Genomic DNA, 22,044 nt, shown 5'->3' with positions numbered 1-22,044 from the left:
CTTGCTCTCTCTGTCGCTCTCTCTCTCTCTCTCTTGCCTCCTCTCATTGCAAGTAACATAACGGTCTAGATTCCGCTCTGTTTTTGTTTGGTTTCTGTTTTGTGCTCTAATTCGTAAGCAAAGCAAAGTGAATAAATTCAAAAATTTGAGAGAGCGCCCGCAGCCCCAAAGTGCAACCACACTCTCCTCTCGATTTGATGCTCGGAAAGCTGTCCCGCGCATGTGGCAGCTTGCCATCGAATCGGGTCACATAGCTCTACTTCGTAGTACGAGAACGGGAACGAGTATGTGCCTCTGCTGTGCTCGGGGTTCCGTACCCAATGCAGCTGCGAGCTGGCTGTGCCGTTTTCCGTTTTCGCTTGGCTCGGTCTTTTTTGCTCCTTTTTCAGCTGCTGCCACCACGTCTTTTGCCAGCTTTTCTTGTTCTTGCCACTGGGGACTTCGGTCTCCCGTTAGCCATTCGCCGTGTTGCAGGGCCTTCGGTGTATAAATGGAAACGCGCCAGCGTATCGCATTTCAGTCTACGTCGGACTTTCGCGCGCGCCACACATGCTGCGTATACGTAACGTTTGGCTACACCACTCAGCAGCGTAGGCTTTTTATCAGAGCAACACCACCGCTGCCGTGCGGCACTCTGGGAAGTGTGGTGTGCTCTGCTCTGTTCTGTTCTGCTCTGCCTCAGAGCTGATCATTTGGGCCGCCCCTGGTGGCTGCTCTTCGATTTTTTCCTCGAGAGTAGTCGAACACAGAGAGAGAGAGTGTGGCTGGCCGTACTTCAGGGCCATTGTGAACGGTTATTGTAGCCACATTTGAAAATGTAACGGTATTTTGTGGCATGTGAAAACGGAAGCGAGAGTTTATCAAAGATATTCGTGATGTGAAATTAACTGAAGTCCAGCAAACAACAACACAACTAAACGGAAATACATTTAAACAAATTTACAAAAAATAAACTTTAAAATATAAAACATAAAAAAACATTCAAGAGAGGATTTTCGTTTTGCATAATTGGTAAATAGTATTCATAAAAATATATGTCTTTCTTATTTATTCAAGTGTTGAAGTTGTTGCAACACACCCACGCTCACGCAATCCTGCCCCAATTATTGAAATCCATCTCCATCATCGACCAAAGCAGTGACAGCTGCAGGGGCAGCAACTCAATTAAAATCAGAAAGTTGCACTGCATACATTCAGTCGCTTTCCATATTCGCCAGCTCGAGCTCGAGTGCCTCCCCGCCAGGCACAGGGACGGGCACGGGCACGGGCACGTTGCACATACGCAGCGTGTGCCGTGACGCAGGACCCGTGTAATGATGGTGGGTGTACACACTGTACACCCACCAGGAGCTGGCGCTGCTTCTGAAATTCAAAAGTACAGAAAACACAAACGTCGAGCGTGCACGGCCAGCAGTGGCAGACCAAAAACCCGTCTCTGGCTGCTGTTTTTATTGATTTATGTACGGGTACAGTGGGAGGCTGTTGCTGCTGCTGCTGCTTCTACTGTTGTGTCGCACTGTCCCAAAACAGAGCAAAGAGCAAAAAAAGAAGAAGAAGAAGAAAAAAAGAAACCACCAATACATAAATGGAGACACCGACACCAGCATCAGGAGCAGCAGCAGCATCAGCACCAGCACCAGTAAGGGGTGTGTTTGGAACACGCAGCATCTCGCCATTTACATTTCTACCTCGTGCTCAACTTCCGTTTCCTGCTGCTCACTTGCCACCGCCACCACCCTCTGACACCCGACGTTGCTGCAGGAGAGTGCCAGAGAGAGTGGCGCGCCAGTCTGGGGCGAGAGAAGGGTCCGGGTCTGGGTCCGGGTCCACGTCCACCCTGGCTGGACTGATTGCAGTTGCTTAACGTATTTCGAGGCTCATTTCATTTACGGCTCACACACATTGTTCCTTTGGCGCGCACCTAACCCTTTTTTGAGTAGCGTGAAAAGCTCTCTCGCTCTCTTCTCACCCTCTCACTGAAGCTCTCTCACTCTCCACTATGCTCTCTGCCGGCAAGCGTGGACCCACTCTCTTTCTCTCTCTCTCTCTCTCTGTTGGCGAGCTTGTGTTTACATTGATTATGTTATCCACTCTCTGCCCCCTTGTTTGACTTTGCTAATAGAGTTGTCCTCCGCCTACACCTCCGACTCACCCTCCTGACTTGCTAATTTGCTGCCAGGACATCATCATCATCATCATCTTCACTATCATCGTCATCAGCGAATCAATAAATTTTGCCTACTACCAACCGGACCCACCACCCACACCCCCAAAACTCACACCCACACCCCTCCAATTGCCTTCAATTATATTTTGTTTTTGTCTTCTTTTTTTTTGCGCAAAAAGTTTATTAATCAATAAACGCACACGTCAAGCGCAAGCTTACAGACGCACACCAACAAATGTACATATACACACACAACACACACACACACAACACACACACACACAACACACACACACATAGATGTAATGTCCTGTTGTGTATGAGTGAAGCTGCTGAAAGACGCTCTGGTGACGACTATTACTCGTCTCCCTGCAGCCATCTCGCCTTTCCCTGCCCCTTATCAATGGCCAGCCTCATCTTCTCTCTGCTCTGGATGTGTGTGCACTTTTGTGGCTCATTAACGGCTTGCATGCGGCCAAAATGCATGCGGTTATTCATCCAATGTATGGGTGCATGGGGTGCATGGTGCATGCTTCAGGCGTGGGTGCATGTGTGGGGAGATTGGGGAGATGCGCTCGATAAGTTGAGTGGCTGTATGGCTGTTGTGGCAGTTGGTGCCACCCCCACCCATACCCCCACCACTCACCCACTCACCAATGCTGCTGCCCGTGCGTGAGTGCAAAACAAACCAAATTTTGCGCATGGCTCATCAGGAGATGCAGCCGGCAGTTGCGTTGCCACTCTCCAGCCGCCACTTAGCGGGCATCTTCAGCAGCCACACACAGCAGTGGCAGTGGCAGTGCCACCCCCACATTTATACCTACATAATAACAGGGTCGGCATATTTGGCGAGTTTGTTGCCTCTCATTAGCATATGGAATGCCTGGATTGCACTTGGGTTGCTTCAAGGGTTTCGCCTGCGTTCCTTCGATTACATACAGACACAGTAGCTATACAATACGATAAATTGTAACTGAATGTTGCCTAGCTAGACTTAGAGCACTTCTTGAATTGCTTCACTTATCTGTTAATCCCATTGCTATCTTACTTTGGCAAGGGCTCAGACCAGACCAGACCACGTCTCGAGCATAAAAAGTTATTGGTCCAACGTTAATTGAATTGTCTATCACACTCTCTCTCTCTCTCGCTCATTATTGCTGTGGGCAGGCCCACTGTTTAACGATCTTCCCACAATCATTGCCATGGCCATTTCCATTCCCAATCCAAATCCCGGACCCATTTCCATTTCCTTGCCCTGCTGCTTGCGCCTCAGCAGCACTATTTTTCGTCTGATAATAAACAAACCCATTTTGCTCTCTCTTTTTCGCTCTCGTTGCAGGACAAAAGAAAACTGCAAGTGTGGCGAAAATTGATTCAAACATAAATAAAAGGCAGCCAAGCGTGGCCAAGGCAGACAAGGACAGGACGCAACAATAGCTGCAAACAAGGATAAGCAGGGGGGAAGGATTTCGGAGTGGCAGAGCAGTGTAGGTGTAGGTGGCTGAAAGAAAATCAATAAGAGACACATGTAAGAGGACACCCCAGCGACGACGTTGACCAGGCAATATGGAAGCCACTGCAAATGGGATGGGGCTGACCACGACCACGACCACGGCCACTGGCCTCTTGTTGTTGCTACGCGTTGGTAGCCAATAGGTAGGGAAATTTCCAACTTTCGCCAAGTAGAAGCTCAGAACATGTCGGACCGATACCAGGCCGGCTACTACGATCACCACCAGCACTCTCATTCTCATCATCCCCATCCGTATCCCCATCAGACTGCCATGTCGCACTACCCACCGCAACCCTACAGATCGGGCTATTCCGGCTACCATCCCTATGCCGGGGGCTATGGCTACGGATCGGCCAGCTCTTCGTACATGCCCAACTACTATCGCTACGCCGCCTATGCCTCGCCCCACTACAGCCAGCCGCACGCGCATCCGCACCAGGGAATGTTCACGCCCGCTGGCCAGCAGCTGATCCCCTCCAGCGTGCTGCACTATCCGCCCCGGTCGCATCCCCAGGCACATCCATACCAGCATCAGCCGCAGCAGCAGCAGCAGCAGTCCAGCTACGAGCAGCCGCCTCCCTCGCTGTACAGTTCTTCCGCCTCCAGTTCAGCCTACGGACAGGCTAGAGGCTTTGGAGGCTACCCGGGACCCACGCCCCATTACGCGCCGCCAGGACGGTCCACAACACCAGCACCCAATCGAACAGTTCTGCCGCCCAACTATCTAGAGCCAATCCGTGGCTACCCCGAGCAGCATCAGCTCCAGCACCAGCACCAGCACCAACAGCTGCCGCTGTCTGCCACACCAAAGCTGGAGGAATCGATGCCCGCAGAGTTGGAGGTGGAGGCAGGATCGCCCGCACAAAGGTTGACCACTTCGCCGCCTCTAATCAGCGCCACGGGCACCGACAGCGGGATCAGCAACTGCAGCACGCGGGCCAGGAGCGACAGCAGCCAGAGCACGCCCGTTTACAGCGGCGAGTATCCGGTGAATATGTCTGTGGAGTCGGCATCCTGTGTGCCCTACCACTGTCCTGCCGAGTACGAGGAGGAAGAGCAGCCTCAGCAGCAGCCGCCACAGCAGCAGCCGCCACAGCAACAACAACAGCAGCAGCAATCATCAGTAGAATCGGAGCCGGAGCTGGAGGAGAGAAAAGTGGCAAGTGTCAGGGAGGCACAGACCAGCTCCACTCCGCTCGATATTCCGGGTAAGTTGTCAGCTTTTTATCAACGTTTTTTCTTACACTCTATTTAATTTTCAATTATGCGTGGGGTGAGGGAGGGGGAGGGGGTATTGGTAAATTTATGCAAACATATGTCAGGCAGGGTAGATTATGTAACAAGTATTAAAGTCAGCCACCAGGGGGTGGAATGGGATGGGGTGGCAGCAGGGGAGCAATTTACTTCCACTGAAATCGACTGGGCATGGCACAGTGGGGCAGGAAACCCTTGAAGAACTGAAATCCACAGTAGAACATTCTCCCAACGGATTGGACAGATCTTATCGCACCCACTGTGCCCGGGCCAGTGCTATGCCTGATTCTGCATGCAAATTAATGCAAGAACTGTCCGTTCACATTGCCGTCATCGTTGACAGCATGGCCGGAGTGTCGTCAACGACGGTGCGCCTGACAAGCGATGTCCGTCAGGTTTTTCCGCCAGCACGAAGATGGAGACGGAGATGGGTCCGAACGACCTCTTGCCGAGTCGACGTTTTACAAACACTCAACCAATCAGCGTTGGTTAACTGCTGAAATACTTCCGCTTCCAGACAGCCTGACTTACAACCGATGCGGGTGGCACAGCGGTAGGGGTGGCTTGGCTTGGAGGAGCGTGAGGAGCCTACGTCATGGCGCTTTAAAGGTTCGCAAAAATTAGCTGTCTATTTGGGCACGCGACGTGTTTTTCCCCCGTGATGAGTCGCTTTTTAATTTTTGGGGTTTTTCTCGTTGGCTGTGTGTGCGAAATCAATAAGTTAGCTCTGGATGTTGGCTGGGAGCCACGAAGCCACCCACAGGTGAGAAGCGAGCAGCGAGCAGCACACAGCACCGTCCGGACGGATGACAGCTCTTCTAAATATTTCGCAATGCAAACGAACTCGAGTGTAAGTATATATATGTACATACATAATATATATATATATATATATATATACGTATTCTGCTGTGTGTGTATGTATGTTTGGTGTGGAGCTTCCTCGTTATCAATGGACGTTTGACTTACACAAACACACCCACAGCCATGCCCACCCACGGGAGGGTATTCAAGGGGTGTCTTTACGTCTCTGTGTGTGTCTCTGTTTGTATGAGTGAAATGTCATCACAGCCAGCATGTAAATGAACTTTACAGCGTAATGCGGTGGTTGTAGTTGGTGGTGCCACCCACCCACACACACACACACACACACACACACACACTATTGCTATTAGAGAGCCAGCCACACTCTGGAGCATAGTGCAATAGCCAGGGCCCAAGCAATAGCTTCGCTCCCTCCCACACACATACGAGTACTCGTGCTCATATTAGGGCAAAAATCAATGGCCGCTATGTCAAATAAATTGACGGACAAATTATAAATAAAAATCGTCGAGGAAACTACTTATCGATCGTAGGTAAATATCCACCAATCGAACAAATATTCTCCTCAATCTCTGAGAAAACAGAGATTAAAAAAAATAAACTTTTCTGTTATTACTTTTATGGGATCCAATTTCCGCTTAAATTTACACCAAAAATTGATTTATTGCCACATTTAATTGCGACTTTAAGTGCATCGAAGTAACAGCAGCGGGAATAGCAACAACAACCAACCAGTCAAAAGAGTCAAAACCGTAAACACGGCTCGGGTTCGGGCCCCACGAGTCGCATGCGCCGAAAAGTGCGCTACAGTTTTTGTTGATTTCAGCTACGTCTTCGGCTGTGGCTTTGCTATGCCGCTCACGCAAACTGGCGCAAAAATGTGTATGTGTGTGTGTAGCACGTTCAACAAGTGCATGACACGCTCGCTCTTTCGCTCTCTCTCTCTCTCGTGCTCAATTCAGAGGCAACCCCCTCGGTGGCAACAGCCACAGCAAAAATATTTGATAAGCGCGTGGCTCCGCTCGCTGCCAGACTGGTCAGCGTGTGCCGCCCCAATGGATCCATGAATTTTAACCCTTGATTGACGCCCGCACGCATGACAAAATAATTAGGGCCCCAGGAATCACAAATGGGGAACGGAACTCCTAAACGGAATCTTTTTAGCAATATTGATTTTCCCTCCGAGCGGGGCTCTGCTGACTGACGGCTTCTATACTTTTATATCTGCTTGTTTTCCAGATGACATAAGCGCGACAGCGGCGCAGTCAGCGTCGCCGCCAACACCGCCAGTGGCCAGCATTGATAAGGCGACTCCGACGCCCACAGCTGCCGCCGTGTCGGAAGTTCCGAGGCGTATGGAAATCAATTTGGCGAAGCCAAACAAGGAGACGGCAGCAGTAGCAGCAGCAGCAGCAGCAGGAGCCGAGGCACAGGCAGACACGGCAGCTGAAAGGGCGACGCCAACGCCGCAGGATGCAGTAGAGCGGGGTTCGCCTAGTAATCCAATCAGCGAGGATGCAGCGGAAATGCCAGAACTAGGGGTAAGTTGGGGATTAAATCAAATTAGCGATGAAGCGCCCAAATTGAAAATTAAAACTGCAGGAGCAGCAATCTGCAGCAGCTGCTGCTTGCTACCGGGGTTGATTAGTGGTCCCAACCCGATCCTATCCGACCCGTCCTGATTGGGTTTCCAATTAGTGCTGTAGGGGATTGCTGCCGCATTGGCTTCTGGTTGTATGCAGCATGGCCTGCTCTGCTCATTATGCTCCACATTGGAGCCACGCACCGGGATAAATTAGGCCAAAGCATCGGAGCAACGAGAGCCTGATAATGACAGCTTCGACTGCGTTGGCAACAACAGAGCCCACTCCAAGCGCTCCTCGCTATCCTTTACGCAGCAGACGAGGGCCAAAAGAGAAGACCAAAAGCGAAATGCGTTTAGCTCCATCGACCGGCTTTCTAGGCACTCACTTCATCCGAGAGAGTCTCTCACTCGCACTCGCCCTCTCTATCTCTCTCTCTCTCTCTCTCTGAGAGAAAGCACACAAAAAGCTCTCCCAGAGAGAGAAAGCGAGACTAACGGCCGGAAGCCTTTTTACAGGGTGTCTGTGCCAGTCGCTGTGTACAAGAGTATGTGAAAAGGGGCGCCTATTGATTTTTGGGGCGCTACGTTGAACTTCACCCGGCTGGCGACGACTATGACTATGACTGGAGCTGGAGATGGCGCGAGGTGAGGCTTGGCTTGGCTTGGCTATCCTCTTTAGGGGTGCTGGGTGCGCTGGGGGTCCTAGGGGTGGCCTGGTAACATGAGCTGCCATCAGCGAGCACGCGCCGGCTCTCGGATTGGGGCTTAGAGCTGGGGCCAGGAGCTAAAAGTTTTTCAAGTGCCCGCCACTTGAGCGTAACAACTTTGTTGCTTCCTTTCGCAACTGCAAACTGAAAAACTAAATCGATTTTCTACTTGCAACAGCAGCAGCAGCAGGAACATCCATTGCCGCCAGCCACAGCGTCCAACATCTGGAGTACATCGCCGCGACGCTCGCGCACTCCGCCCGTGCCACAGAACTCGCCCGTGGGCTATGGCCAGTCAGCCAGCGTTCCGCCAGGCTTGGCTCCCCTGTTCCAGCAGCAGCAGAAGCAGTCGCCGAGCAGCCATAAGCGACAGACAACGGCCGCCAAGAGCCGTAGCATCAGCATTAGCAACAGCAATCGCATCATGGAATGCGATCTCATCCCGAGCAAGAAATCAAAACGAAGGACTAGCAAAAGGGAAGCCGGCGGCGAGGAACAGCTGGAGTCGATGGAGCCCACAGTCAGAGAGCAGATAAGGGTGAGCAGAGCAACCCTGTAAGCTAGCAAAACAATTTAACTTTAATTTTCATATACCTGCAGGACATCAAGCCGTTGCCGGGTTTCCTGCAGGCCTTTGGCTCCACCGAAATCGGTCGCTTCTCGGAGAGGTTCCTGCAGACACCCGAGTCGCTGGTGGAGCGGCTGGCCGAGGAATATGCAGCAAGCAACAGCAGTTTCTCGCCCTACACCACAGGGGGCTACTACGAGCCCCCCTCCGCGCCCCCACACAGCTATCATCCCTACGAGGAGCAGCAGCACGCTGGCTACCAGGGACACATGCACATGGCCCATGCACGGAATCGGGGTATGCGCGGACACGGCGGCTATGGCTACGAAATGCCGGACTACATGGCGTATGAGCGATATGCGGCCTACGGAGCGGGCAGGCCACGACACCGATATGGGGAGATACGCTGCAATGGCTACTAAATACACATATGCATACACATAGATACATAGATCGATATATGGGAGAGGAGTCTAGATTAGAGTTAGTGTTGTTGTTGTAGTCGTGCAAAATCGTTGTCATTCGAAATTCTCTGTGTGTGCCTTTTTCGGTCAAAATGCGACAATGATTTAGGCCGGCCCCCCCCTGGCCAGAGAAGTGTTTTTGTTGCTGGGCGGGGGGGAGTACTGTCCGCATTGATTGCAGTCAAAATTCAAGAATAACCAGAAACCAGAAACCAGAAACAAAGAAGCCAAAATATTGTTAGCAAAACGTCTGTCTACGTGTAAAGTAATAATCAAATGAGTATGTAAGTAAGTAAGTAAGTAGTTCAATCTATTTTAAATCGAAACTGAAATCTTGTCCCACTGTACATACAAATGCATTTCGTATATGTAATATGTAGGCATAAGAAAGCTGAATATTCAGTCAGTCGAGAAGTTGTTCAACTTTACAACAACAAAAATCTATTTAGCACGGAGGAACCGCTTGAAGATTCAAAATAATTCTTGGGCACAAAATTCTTGAAGCGGTTCTCGGCCCCAAACAACATCAAAAACGAGATTGAGAACACAATTACAATTAGCTAAAAGAGATGTGCCATTGAAAATCGATCTTTAATCAAAAACACCATTAATATTTTAGGAATTACGTTTATGTACAATACAAATTCAAGTTTAGCTCCTACTCTAGGCTACAGGCCCGGATAGTTATTGTAATGTTAAAGCAATGCAACACACACAGACACATACAGACAGATACACATACACTTGAACCACCGCACTAATTTGTACTTGGCAAAATTTATAACTACACATGTTTGTAGGTACTCTATCCATTTACTAGCAATCTAAACGAATTCGTATTCCCTTTTCGAATTGATTTCTTTGTTCGATTAAGTGCCTTAATTTACTTGATTTCCGAATATTGTATTGTATAATCTATCTATCTGTGCGTGAACAAATACAACCGACATAATCGAATTTGTGTTGTATGATTTACTCACACAGTGGAGACAAACAACCAAAAAAAAAACAAAAAAAAAAGACAAATTCAGGTTTCAAATGGGCCCAAAATAAATTTCAAATCTTTGAAAGCGAGCGAACAAAGCAAAAGAATACCCCCAAAACACACATCGAGCAACATTCAAAAATGTTTAATAGCGTTTAAAATTAGTTAATGCATACATATACGCGTGTGTAACGGAACTCACGTACTCACCCCGAAAACAGAAAGTAAACCCTGTAGGCAAACCCACTCACAAAATCGTTCTTCAACAAAACAAAAGGCAGAAGCAGGAGGAATAAGAACACAAGTATTTAGTATAATTAAGTCCGTGTGTAAATAAATATTTGAAAGTTTGAATTTTATGAAATAAATTACACAAAAAATGATTAGCAAAAGGATGTTGGTAAAACGAAATGCTTAAATCCTTGTACCTTGTACTTGTCTATGATATTGGATGTACATATGTGTGTATTTCGGGGGATTGGTATTTCGGTTTAACTGTTTTTATTCGTTTAATTAATTTATAAATATTATTACATAACCTAGAATCGTTTATTGTTGTTTTGTTTTTGTTCTTGTTTTGTGTGCTGTGTTCGTGTTGTGTTGTGTGTATGTGTTTTTTGTTTGTTTTTTAAATTAATTACAAAAATAGTTTAGTTGTGAAAACAGTTTTATAATCGTAAATTAATTAGAATTCAGTTGAGCAGAAATGAAACAAGGACACGAGAATTTATGGAACTAAAATACAAAGCATGGTATATTAGGAAAAAGCCATTGTAAATCATTTTATAAATAATTTTGACGAGGGTTTTAGGGTATACAGTCGTAAACGTGAACGTGGGAAAAGCACAGCATTAGCATTAGCATTAGTGGCCATTAGAGGGGTGACAGTTGGGTGACAGTTGGCTATAGATTTTTCTTCTTATTTTGTTTTGTTTTTTTTTTGTTTACTACACTTGGGCCTGATCTTGCATTATATAATATAATTAGTTTGATCTGTCGACACTTTAGAAGGGGATTTGTTGCTTTCTTTTACAATACATATACTCGTATCATCATCAGTAAGAATTAAAGTTATAAATAATTAGTTATATCATTAGTTATATATCATTAAACCATTCATTCCCTCGTCCTTCACTGCCTGCGTATGCTAAGAGACGGCGGTGCGTCAGTGTCTTTGTGTTGACGGGCCGGCGAGTGTGCCCGCAATCATGAGGATGAGGCCGCCGAGGAGTTCTTGGTGGAGCTGCCGCCGCCGCTTGAATTTCGCTGCTTCTCAATGTAGACGTTGAGCAGCCGCCGCTTGCTGGGATTCAGCGCCGTCAGCTTGGGCTTCACCTTCTCCTCGCCGAGCACAATGTACAGCTTAACAATGCAAAAGACAGCCGCTTTGCGCACCATGGACTCCTGGTCGTCCGTGGAGCGCGCCAAATTTGGGAACACAACGTCCAGATGGGTGTCTGTGATCTCCACGCCATGGTGCTCGGTCACCTCAAGCAGGATCTTAATGGCGCACAGGTTGGTGGGAAACTCGCCCGTGGCAATCACCGGATTCACGATGTTGATTGACAAATCGAGCGGCAGGCATGGGGCTATGCGTACTATCATGGCGTCGATCTCCCGCATAGCCTCCTTGCTGTGCTGGTAGCACTGGATGATCTTCAGGAGTATGAGCTCGAGGAAGTGCATCCAGTTGTGCCGCATCTTGTTGCTCCGCATGATCTTGCTGAGCACATGCAGGCCAGCGATTACCACATCCGTGTGCTCCGCCTCCAGGATGTTCAGCAGCATGCGCATAATCGACCTGAAGTGCTTGTTCGGCAGCTCACAGTTGCCGCCCTTGATGCAGATGCCCAAATTGGTGAGCGCCGTCTGCAGCTGCTCCACTGGCTGGTCCTTGCTGAGGGTCAGGGCAACGGACACCACCTCGCTCTCCAGTAGATCGCCGGGCAGAATCAGTTCCCCGTTATCGGCCCTGCTGATGGAAACAATCAGTTTGGCATCGCCAGTGGGAAGCGGGGACTTGGCCATCGTCGATTGTGTCATGACACTGCCTCTATCCAGCTGGTCCAGCCGCATGGTGGCCGACTCTGGGGTGTTCGATTGCGTCGTGTTAGCCGACGATTGCGTCTTGGAGTTGGAAGACAGGGAGGCACACGAGTCCTGCTGGACCTGCTCGTGGTACTGCAGATGTCCGTTGAAGCCATTGGGCGCCAGCGAGTGGTACTGGCCGCCGAAGCAGTGGCGTATCTCCTCGGACGTCTTTTGGATGTTGTGCTGCACCTCCAGCTCCGAGGAGTAGAGCAGCTCCTGCTCCACCGATGACTGCCGACTGCGGGGACTAGTTGAGCTCATGTTGAGTTGGTGGCTCTGGAGCGAGGCGAACGGCCCCACCGAGGGGCTCTGCAGAGGCTTTGGACTGCTACTGCTCAGGGGGGAGCTGTTGGGGGAATTGGCCCCAGAATTGACGCTGCTTTGCCGCCGCATGTGTGACTGTATGCAGGAGCGGGCCGAGTCCTGGTACCCCTTGGGCAGATTGGACAGCAGCTTTGTCATCTCGGGAGTGTTTAGATGGTAGAGGGCTACCAGGCAGCACCTGGCCTGGGAGCGCAGCTCGATAGACTTCTGGTCCGCCGACAGTTGAGCCAGCTTCAGGACAGTCCGCTCGCAGGCTGTGCTCTGGTCGCTGGGGAAATCGCTGCCCTTGCCGTAGGTATTGGCCAGATCCGTGAGGAACTTTAAAATGGCAATGCGTGTCTTGGGTGTCGGTGTTTGCGTGGTGTCCGAGATGATGCGGAACAGCTCCTTCAGCTGCAGCTGCGTGGGGAAGTACTCGTGGACCACCTGCAGGGTCTTCCATATTTTGCTGTGCATCGAATTGAGCAGGTCCGTGCCGAGCTTGTTGAACAGCCGCGTAAGCAGAACGAACAGCCAGTCGTGCAGATCCTGGGCGTGCACGAGAATCAGCTCTATGACCGCGTCCAGGAACAGGGAGTACACCTTCGTGTGGGTGTCCATGAACATCTTGCGGAACATGTCCAGGACGCACTGCAGCTGCTGTTGCGAGAGCTCCTTGCCATCGGCCAGATACTGCGTGAGGCTGATCAGGCCGTCCTTCCTCTCCGACCAGTGGGTGGATGCGCAGTACTGTATGATCGTCTCAATGTCGTCCAGCGGAGCCCTCTGTGCGCTCCAGTCCAGGCGGGTGTGCGATCCACTCAGCGAATAGCTCGACTTGTTGCCCCTCGTGTAGCTGGAGTCGAATGACCGCTCGGAGCACACGGAACTGGCCTCCGAATCAATGTCGTCCGCGGATTCATCCCGTACAATCAACTTACGCCCCATCCTCATGCCGCCGCCCCGCATGTAGTCTCCGGAGACAAAGTCCGCTTGCCCCTCACTGCCGTCGACACTCCCCACGCCTAGCGTATGCTCTGCCTCGCGGGATTGGGCCAGCAGCCGAGCCGTTGCCGAGGGTCGCACAGGATTGTTCCGCTCTGGCGTTCGTCGTGCGCCTGATCCTGTGGAGTACATGCTGCGTTTCATTAGGCCGCCGCCACTGCCACCAACCAATCGTGTGGGACTCGTTTCCCTGGAGCTGGCCGTGCTCCTGGGTATCCCGGATGCCTTCTTGGGTATGGCCCCAGTCGCCCCACGGTAGTAACTGCCCACGCCACCAAAGTGGTCGCGCAGCTTGGTGCTGGGCGAGGTGGAGCGGGATCCTGGCTGCGATTGCGATACTCCTGCGCGTCCCCGGGTGCGCGGAGTAATCGTTCCAGGCGTTACAACTGTGTGGCTATTACTATTCGAGTTCAGGCGAGGTCGTGGCAGGGATCCACTGCTCGCCCCTCCAAAACCCCCCTGCGATTGGGCGGAGTTGGTCGAGTTCGTTGCACCCACTGGCTTCTTCTGGCGCGTGTAGAGCGTGTACTGGGCCCGGGCCTTGGCCCGCTGTGCAGCCGCAGTGTCCACAGCAGAGATGGATCGCATGCTGGGCGTTGGCTTCTGCAGTACGCCCGGAGTCCGTCCAAGGCGCGTCACCGTCCGTCGTGTTTCCGCTTGAGGTGGAGCCAAACCGGCTATGCCGCCGCTGCCAACATCCCCCCGCTCCCTTTCCAAGGCCCGCTGGGCGGCAATGTCCAGGTTGCCGTAGATCTGATCGGCCAGATCGGGGAAATGTCGCCGGAAGGCCCAGTAGGCTCGTCTGGAATGCCTCCGGGCCTCGCTGTCCGCATCCCCCAGGGACTTCTTGAGGACGTCCCTCAAGATGGTCGCATGCCGCTCCAGGGCCTTCGTTTGCCACTCCTCGAAGAGCAGGACCATCAGCTCGCAGAGCGACGATCTGATGTCCTTCGACTTGGACTGCTGCAGCGTGTCCGTGTAGATCTTAAGCAGCTTTGACGAATGCGTGTACTTGATGATGTACTTGAGGGCCAGCGTCGAGGCCGAGGCAATGACCTTGGCACTGTTCTGTATCAGATTGATGAGCTGCTCCAGTATGCTCCAGCAGAAGCTGTCCAGCTTGTTGCGCAGCGTCTTCGACATGTAGGCAATGGTGATGCAGGCCTCGCGTATGACCTGCGAGCGCAGCTCCTCCTTGACGATGTCCAGGAAGCCCAGGCCCAGCTCCTTCAGCTGAACAGCCACAAACTGCGGCTGGGCGTGGTAGTTCATCAGCAGCAGGGCGCGAATCTTCTTCAGGGCATCGACGCGCTTCTCCCAGTCGCAATTCTTATCGCTGATGACCACCAGAATCTGCTTATATGCATCGTCCATATCCTTGGCGGTGAATATCGTCAGTTGAGGCACCACCTCGAAGCTAGACTCGAAGATTTCCATCGTGACAGCTCCCGCATCTCCGGCATCGCTCGGTCCGCTCGGCTTTTGTCTCAGGTTGGAGACAGCGGACGAATAGAGTTGCCGCTTCACTATCCTGGTGGGAGGCCTCTCCCTCGGCGTCTCTCTGTTGTCGGCCTCATCGAGTCCCCCGCCGTTGCCATTGCCATTGCCGTTCTTCATTGCAGAGGGCATCAACAGTCCCTCATGTTTGGCCTGATCGAACTTCTGCTCGAGTAGAGCCAGCTTGGCAGCTGGCATATCCTCCATCTTCCGCAGGTCCGGCCGCAGGCGATCACCCACATGTTTGTAAATCTCCACCAGCGTCTGTATGGCCGATTCCCGCACGTTCACCGTGGGATCGCCGAGCAGGGCGCACACGGGCGGTATGTAGGTGCGCACACTCAGCTGCTGTGTGCCGTACTCGTGCAGTGCATTCACTATCGTCTGCAGGAACTCCTCGCGAACCTTCGCGTTCTTGTGCTTAAAGCAACTGACGGCCAGTTTGTCTATCAACCCTTGGGGCGACTGCACTTTGTGCTCCATCAGATCACGCAACAATAGCTGGGCCTTCTCGCGCACCGTGTCCCGACTGTCGCCAAGGCGATCGATCACATGTGGCAGCACGGTCGCCGTGTATGCATTAAAGTCGCTGCCCAGCCGCTTGATCAGCTCCGAGAAGGCCTCCAGCGATTTTTGTGCTATCTTAAAGTGGCTGCCCGTCAGCCACGGCATCAAGCCGTCGATGAGGAAGCCCATGTCTGTGCACACAATTGAGTTTGTGTCGTCGCTCAGGAATGTGACCAGATCCTCCGCCAGCTGCACCTTCACCCGCATATCCGCCTTGGGCATCAGCTGGATGAACCCATCCAGATCGCTGGGCTTGCGGTAGGCCATCTTTATATAGTTGTACGTCGATGCAGCAACTGAAATGTAGGCAAGATGGAAAAAATGTAGGCTTTAGCTGCAGTATTTGGTAAATGGCATTAATTATTCAAGTATGGGGAGGAGGCCAGGGATAGATGAGGTTCTCAAGGATACGAGGCCATAAAAATGGTCCGGTTGGGTGATGCAGTGGCTGAAGATGTTATGTTCCCGCCAAATCTCGCACATCTCCTCTTTCAACACATTCAAATTATTCATTGCGCGCGCGCACTAGAGATGCAAGAAGAAGCAGCAGCAACAGTCGCCAGTGGCAGTCGCAAAAAGCGGCGAAGGGGCAACAATTTCTGTGTGGAGAATGGATGAAGTCAGAGAGCAGATAGAGGACAGCAAGGGGAGGGCTGGGTGGAGTGGAGTGGAGTGGAGAGACCATTTAGCTGCTACAAAAGTAGGTGAATTAGGTTGTGCGGGTGGAAGTGGGTGTTGGGGATGGGCAGGGATGGGATAGCATAGCCGACAGATGGCGGTGGAGTATGGGGATAAGCGGTGGGGCGTTGTTACGGCACAAAACGTGAATCATCTCACGGACGCCCGAGAGCGTGACGAAGCCAGGCGGGGAGTGACGGGCAGTGGGTGGCTGGGTGGGCAGGAAGCTCAGACATGCCGCGGATATGGATTTAGCTTTGGCTTACGATACGAGTACTTTTTGGGCAAAACGATGGCTGACAGCGACGCCAGCGTCCCACCGTCTATGGTCGGGCGTCACTGTTCAACAATTTAACAATTTGCGTGCGCCCGCCGCCACAGGCCAGAGCGCGAGAATATTTATGGATACGTAAGTTATAGAAAAATGAGATAATATTGTTGGATGACAACAACAATCCACGACAGCGACTTGTTAGCTTTGCTCAGAGAGGGAAAGACAGAGAGAGTCGGAGCTGCAGAGAGTGGGACAGCGGCGGGAGAGCGCGTATAACTATTTAGCATTGCATACGCAATTTTCTATTTATAAATAAACATCAACAAACAATTCAATGAGGGATGTGGCCCCGCGAACACTGGCTTTCGTAACTGTTTTTTTCTTACCTTGAATTCATTCCATGTGTGCGATAAGATATAAGTAGTAGTTTTGATTAACAAAACAAAGTGGGGAGAGGGTAGAGGTTTTTTTTTATTTAGCCCGATCAAATTTTAGGTGTAAAAACAGCTGCCCAATTCAGTCACACTAAAAACTTGCCGGCCTGTACGCTGCCCAGCACGATCGGCTGCTGCTGCTGCTGTTGTCGACGTCATGCGACAATGCTGCCAGCGCTGCTGCGACAGCAGAGAGAGAGAGCAACCGAATTGATTTCTAAATGTCACATGAGAGCGTGAATCGGAAGCGGAGGCGATTGGAGATTAGGCAGTAGGTCTTTTTTTAACAAAATCTTTTTATCTTGTCGATACGCACACACACACACACACGAACACGCACACACATACCTCTATTATTCGCAAATCCGGCTGCGTTGACTGCGCTGCTGCTTCGGCTGCTGCTTCTTCTTGTCGTCACTCTTCGCTCCGCTCTTGAATATTGTTTTTGGGTTGGGCCTAGCAAACAAACAACTGCTGCTTGATGGCCACCAAAGGCAATTTGAAGAATTGATTTTCCAGTCGCTGGGCAAACAAGCGATTCGCAATGCCCGCAAATACGCGTTTTAAGTAGACTAAATTTATTTTTCAAGCACAGCCAATTGAACAATTGCCCCCCACCTCTAACCGAGAGATCACAGTTTTGCTCTTCTCTTCTTTATCGTGTTTTTGCTGTTGTTGTTGTGTTTGGTACAGCGCAGTCAGTTTCACTTTGTCATTTGTTGTTGGGTCTCTACCGTTATTGCCTGGACGTCAGCGTCGGCGTCGACTGAGCATCGGCTTCCACAGCAACAACACCACAAATTCCAACGTCTTCAGCAGCGCTGCGCCTGCTTCTGCTTCTGCTGGCTCTGCGCCTCTCTGCTTTGATGAACCTTTTTTCCTCGGTGACGCGCTCTGGGGTCAGGAATTTTGCACTGTTTTCTCGGTCGCTGAGCGTCTGCTGAGCTCAGCAAACATCACATTTCGTTGCGTATTGGCATTTGGTATTGTTTTTGACACTGCTCGTTTAATGGCTATACACTTTTTACTTAATTTTAACAAGTAATTTGCCAGCCCGTTGCGTTGCGAAAAAAATTAAAATGAACTAGTTCCAGAGATGGTAAATACACAATCGCTTACACTTTTAAGCACTTTTTACTGTTGTACAGTACTGAAATTTTTTGTGTTATTCAGTACTTAACCTTAACATGGTGCTGTTAAGCGCATAGGAATGTGCTGTTAGGCGCATATCTAAGTTGCTGTTAAATTGATGGTGTGACCAGCTATTATAAAGCTAATGGTTAATTAAAAATTTAAAAATTTGAATACATTCAAGATAGGAAATTAGCATTCCATTCCCATTAGCATTAGAATTTTCCAGAACTATTGGGTGGATTTAAAAATAAAAATGGGATTCCCCATTTCGTTAATTTTCTTTGTTGTTTTAGCATTCCCAGATATTAGAATTTTCCAGAACTATTGGGTGGACTTAAAAATAAAAATGGGATTCCCCATTTCGTTAATTTTCTTTGTTGTTTTAGCAAATACACTCACATAGTGAGTAATAGCGACATATCTCCGCGCGACATATCGCCGCGCAGTTTGGACTTATGTCGTTACCCCGAGTAATACAATTATAATTATAGATAACGCATAACATGTGCTGCTCCCATTGGCTCACGTACATACATATGTACGGCAACAGGCAACGGCTTGGCATCAGATTTAATCGCATGTGTCAGCACATTCGCCAGACACGACAGCTGCAAAAATATTTTAATGAAATAGAAGCCTCCTCAATTACAATAAAGATCAAGTGATACAATTTGTTTCGACACACGTGTGTGTTTATATATATTTAACTGTAGGTATAGGTATATATATGTCTGTCGGCATATATATATAGATTCGTGTTCCTCATTGCATTGTGTTTCAATAAAATGCTGTTATTACTTAATTAAATTAAATTTAAACTTAATCAGTCTTTATTGACCTGGTGGACGGCCTGTGCGCGACCCGAGGGATCCTCCGGGCAGCCCCAATCCAGGCGTGGCACCCACCTGACCACAGTGCGGGCCGCCGACTCGACCGGGAACTGCTCCTCGAAGATGCAGCGATAGTAGAACGCCTCCTTTGTGGTGGGCGTGTTGAAGGGAAATCTGCGGGCAGCCTTGGCAAAATCCTCGTCGCCCACGTGACTGGTGGCCACATGACGAATGCTGTCGATCCAGTCGTAGCCAACGCCGTCGGAGAACTGCTCCTTCTGGCGCCAGAGCACTTCGTCCGGCAGATAGTTTTCAGTGAAGGCAGCCCGCAGCACGTACTTCTCCATGAGCCTCAAGGGCTCTATGGCTCCGGCGAAAGCGTTGAGCTGGCCAGGAATCTTGTCCTCGGGCCGGATCTGCATCACGTGGTTGACGAAGCCCGTGTCCAGGAAGGGGACGCGCAGCTCCACGCCCTTGGCCATCGCCACCTTGTTGGCGCGCAGGCAGTCGGAGAGATGCAGCTGCTGCACTCGCTTCACCAGCTCCTGGTGGAACTGCTCGTAGTTGGGGGCCTTGTGGAAGTAGAGGTATCCGCCGAAGATCTCGTCCGCACCCTCGCCGGAGAGGATCATCTTGATGCCGGTGCTCTTGATGTAGCGGGCCAGCAGCAGCATTGGCAGGCTGCAGCGCACGGTGGTCACGTCATAGGTCTCCAGGTGATAGACAATGTCGCGGATACCGTCCAGGGCCTCATCAATCTCGAAGACGAGCTCCTTGTGGTCACTGTGGATGTACTTAGCGACGTGGCGAGCAGCCTTAAAGTCGGGCGCATCGCGCAGACCCACAGAGAAGGTCTTCAGGCGATAATCGGGGTCCTTCTCCCGCATTATCTTCGTGGCGATCGCGGCAATCAGGCTGGAGTCCACACCCCCCGACAGCAGAGCCCCAAAGTTGACGTGACAGTGAAGATGTGTGCGCACGGCCGACTCCAGGCTGGCGCGGAGTAGCTCCAGGTCGCATTGCTTGGTGGGAAGTTTCTCGATCCAGGGCTGCTTAAAGTGCCGGAAGGTTTCCATCTCTCCCACGCGTCCGAAGCGGGCCTCGCCCGGGGTAAAAGTCTCGACTTTTTTACAGGTGTCCACCAAGCACTTCATTTCGGAGGCCACCCACAGGTTGCCGGCCGCATCCCAGCCAATGTACATGGGAATGATGCCAAAGGGATCCCTGGCCACGAGCACTTGCTTAGTGCGCCTGTCGTACAGGGCGAAGGCGAACATTCCCTTTATGTGGTCCAGCAGATCCTTCCCGTAGTCCTCGTACAGCTCCAGGATTACGTGGCAGTCACTCTTCGGTGCGTAGGTGCCACGTCGCTTCGCTATCACCGCCGACAGCTCCAGGTAGTTGTAGATCTCTCCGTTGGCCACCAGCACCACGTTCCCATCGCTGGAAACGAACGGCTGGTCGCCCCGCTCCACGCCCACAATGCGCAGACGTTCGTGGACCATGACCACGCCATCCTCCTGGATTAGATGAACGCCAGTGGAGTCGGGGCCACGATGCCGCTGCTTTCCGCTCTGCCGGTAGGCAATCTCCCGCAGACTGTGCTTTCTGCCATGCAGCACCTGGCTGGCAATGGGCTTTGAATCACTTGAAAATATTGCAAAGATTCCGCACATTTTCTGTTTTGCTTATTCCCGCGCGAGCAAAATTATAAATGAATTGCGGCTATGTTGGGTCGTTGCTTTATAAACGTTTCTGTCTCTCTGCTCTCTTCGTATCGCTTTCTCACTCTACCGATGCGCTCTGCTGCTCTATGCTGACTTCCACGTGCTTCCAATTTCATCAGCCGTGGTGATTTTTTCTGTTTATCTGATATCTGCAGGGGACGCCCAAATCGTTGTCTTTGTTTTAGTTACTATTTGTTATTAGAGCTTTTGTTTTTTTTGTATTAACCTAACAGCCTAAACACAAAAACGCGAGAGAAATCTCTATTGGACACATTTAAACTTTTATTGTATTTCGATGCGTTGGCTGTTTAGTTAGTTCAATTGAAACTGAAATGGTAAATGAAAAATTAACATTGCGGGCTTTAACATACATGACATAACATCAGCAATTTCATCATCCTATCTCTCTCACACTACTAACCATACAGTATATACAGCTATCCAGTATATACAGCAGAACCATACAGTAAATGTTGTATATACTGTATACAGTGAAAATATACTGGATAAAATACCCATTTCTGTAAGCTTTCCAACACCCCGTTCGAAATTCAAAATTTTCAAAACCGCAGAAATTTTTTCATTTTTGCGTTGCGTTCATGAGTGATTTAATCCACTTAATCCCCCTCTATTTAAACAGGTGAAAAACTGCTGGACAAAGCTCTTTTGCAATTCATCATCCTGTGGCGGGCAGTCTGTGATCATTCTAAGTCGTTAATTTTCGTAGTTAATAGTTAATAGTAGGCTATATGTGGCATGAGAAATGCCTTGGCTAGTGAATTGAGCCTGTGAAATCTCCTGGGAAAAGGAAATCGTAGAGTTGCCGGTTGCCACTCCCACTCCCCACTTCCACAAAGGGTATCCCAATTCTCAGTGAAAATAATAGCCTTGCAGAGCAACAGGGCTGCAATGTGTTTTATGGTTTGTATGCTGTAGTTACGTGTTTAGTTAAGATGCTTACAAAAGCTAAACAGCTAACAGAAAGCTTCCATTAACAGACTGTTAGGCAAACAGGTGGTTGCCGCAAATCCACGTCGGATTTTCGGTCCATGCGATAAATAAATATGTCAAATAGATAAAAACCAAATCTCCCATATTTAATTATGCAGACATTTTAATTACGCATCTAACACAGAGCCAACACTCCCCATCCGCCCGATGATGTCACGGCTGAGAGGAGGTGGGATGGGTGGGCGAGGAACGGTAAGCCAATATCGGAGGCGCCCCCGAGGTTCGCTTCTGGGCTTTCAGCGTGCGCGCTTGTTGCTTCCAAAGTCTCGTTGCCGCCTGATTTCGTTGTGTCGCCACCGAGCGACCGTTCAGTAGCCGAAAGAACGCGACGCTGTGCGGCAGGAAGTTGCGTATACGCCGCATTGTCACCGGAACATACCGGAACGAGCCCTCGGAGCAATCCGATTACTGATTTAAGCGCGCGC

The 22,044-nt window shown here is 50.3% G+C and overlaps 3 protein-coding genes across 5 annotated transcripts; 1 reads left to right on the top strand and 2 right to left on the bottom strand.

The window, feature by feature from the left end:
• Positions 1 to 462: 462 nt before the first annotated feature.
• Positions 463 to 9,296, top strand: LOC111068622 (trithorax group protein osa). 2 transcript variants are annotated; one of them, XM_022358237.2, is made up of 5 exons: positions 463 to 1,011; positions 3,507 to 4,888; positions 6,999 to 7,300; positions 8,239 to 8,589; positions 8,652 to 9,296. In XM_022358237.2, exons 2-5 carry the CDS (start codon positions 3,865 to 3,867, stop codon positions 9,039 to 9,041), a joined length of 2,067 nt encoding a protein of 688 aa, XP_022213929.2. In that variant the 5' UTR covers positions 463 to 1,011; positions 3,507 to 3,864; the 3' UTR covers positions 9,042 to 9,296. The 2 variants fall into 2 exon arrangements, with proteins under 2 accessions (XP_022213929.2, XP_022213928.2); XM_022358236.2 differs by having other exon boundaries at positions 464 to 1,011; positions 8,236 to 8,589.
• Positions 9,297 to 10,675: 1,379 nt separating this feature from the next.
• LOC111068621 (CLIP-associating protein) lies at positions 10,676 to 17,995 on the bottom strand. 2 transcript variants are annotated; one of them, XM_022358234.2, is made up of 2 exons: positions 17,266 to 17,995; positions 10,676 to 15,827 (listed from the first exon to the last, which is right to left on the bottom strand). In XM_022358234.2, the coding sequence occupies exon 2, from the start codon at positions 15,796 to 15,798 to the stop codon at positions 11,275 to 11,277; it is 4,524 nt and encodes a 1,507-aa protein (XP_022213926.2). In that variant the 5' UTR covers positions 15,799 to 15,827; positions 17,266 to 17,995; the 3' UTR covers positions 10,676 to 11,274. The 2 variants fall into 2 exon arrangements, with proteins under 2 accessions (XP_022213926.2, XP_022213927.2); XM_022358235.2 differs by lacking the exon at positions 17,266 to 17,995 and adding an exon at positions 16,870 to 16,960.
• Positions 17,996 to 18,734: 739 nt separating this feature from the next.
• Positions 18,735 to 20,922, bottom strand: LOC111068624 (probable asparagine synthetase [glutamine-hydrolyzing]). Its single transcript, XM_022358239.2, has one exon. It carries the CDS (start codon positions 20,555 to 20,557, stop codon positions 18,875 to 18,877), a length of 1,683 nt encoding a protein of 560 aa, XP_022213931.2. The 5' UTR covers positions 20,558 to 20,922; the 3' UTR covers positions 18,735 to 18,874.
• Between the last annotated feature and the right edge of the window lie 1,122 nt (positions 20,923 to 22,044).

Source organism: Drosophila obscura, unplaced genomic scaffold (assembly GCF_018151105.1).
Source record: "Drosophila obscura isolate BZ-5 IFL unplaced genomic scaffold, ASM1815110v1 contig_1, whole genome shotgun sequence".
Lineage (NCBI taxonomy): Eukaryota > Metazoa > Arthropoda > Insecta > Diptera > Drosophilidae > Drosophila > Drosophila obscura.
Note: the sequence above shows the minus strand (reverse complement) of the source record. Positions and strands in the feature narration are given on the sequence as shown.

Excerpts from the sequence above, each read along its gene's own strand:
- LOC111068622 (XM_022358236.2), top strand. The coding sequence starts at position 3,865 with ATGTCGGACCGATACCAGGCCGGCTACTACGATCACCACCAGCACTCT. Across the intron at positions 4,889-6,998 it reads CACTCCGCTCGATATTCCGG|ATGACATAAGCGCGACAGCG; the intron begins GTAAGTTGTCAG and ends CTTGTTTTCCAG. Across the intron at positions 7,301-8,235 it reads CGGAAATGCCAGAACTAGGG|CAGCAGGAACATCCATTGCC; the intron begins GTAAGTTGGGGA and ends CAACAGCAGCAG.
- LOC111068624 (XM_022358239.2), bottom strand. The coding sequence starts at position 20,557 with ATGTGCGGAATCTTTGCAATATTTTCAAGTGATTCAAAGCCCATTGCC.
- LOC111068621 (XM_022358234.2), bottom strand. The coding sequence starts at position 15,798 with ATGGCCTACCGCAAGCCCAGCGATCTGGATGGGTTCATCCAGCTGATG.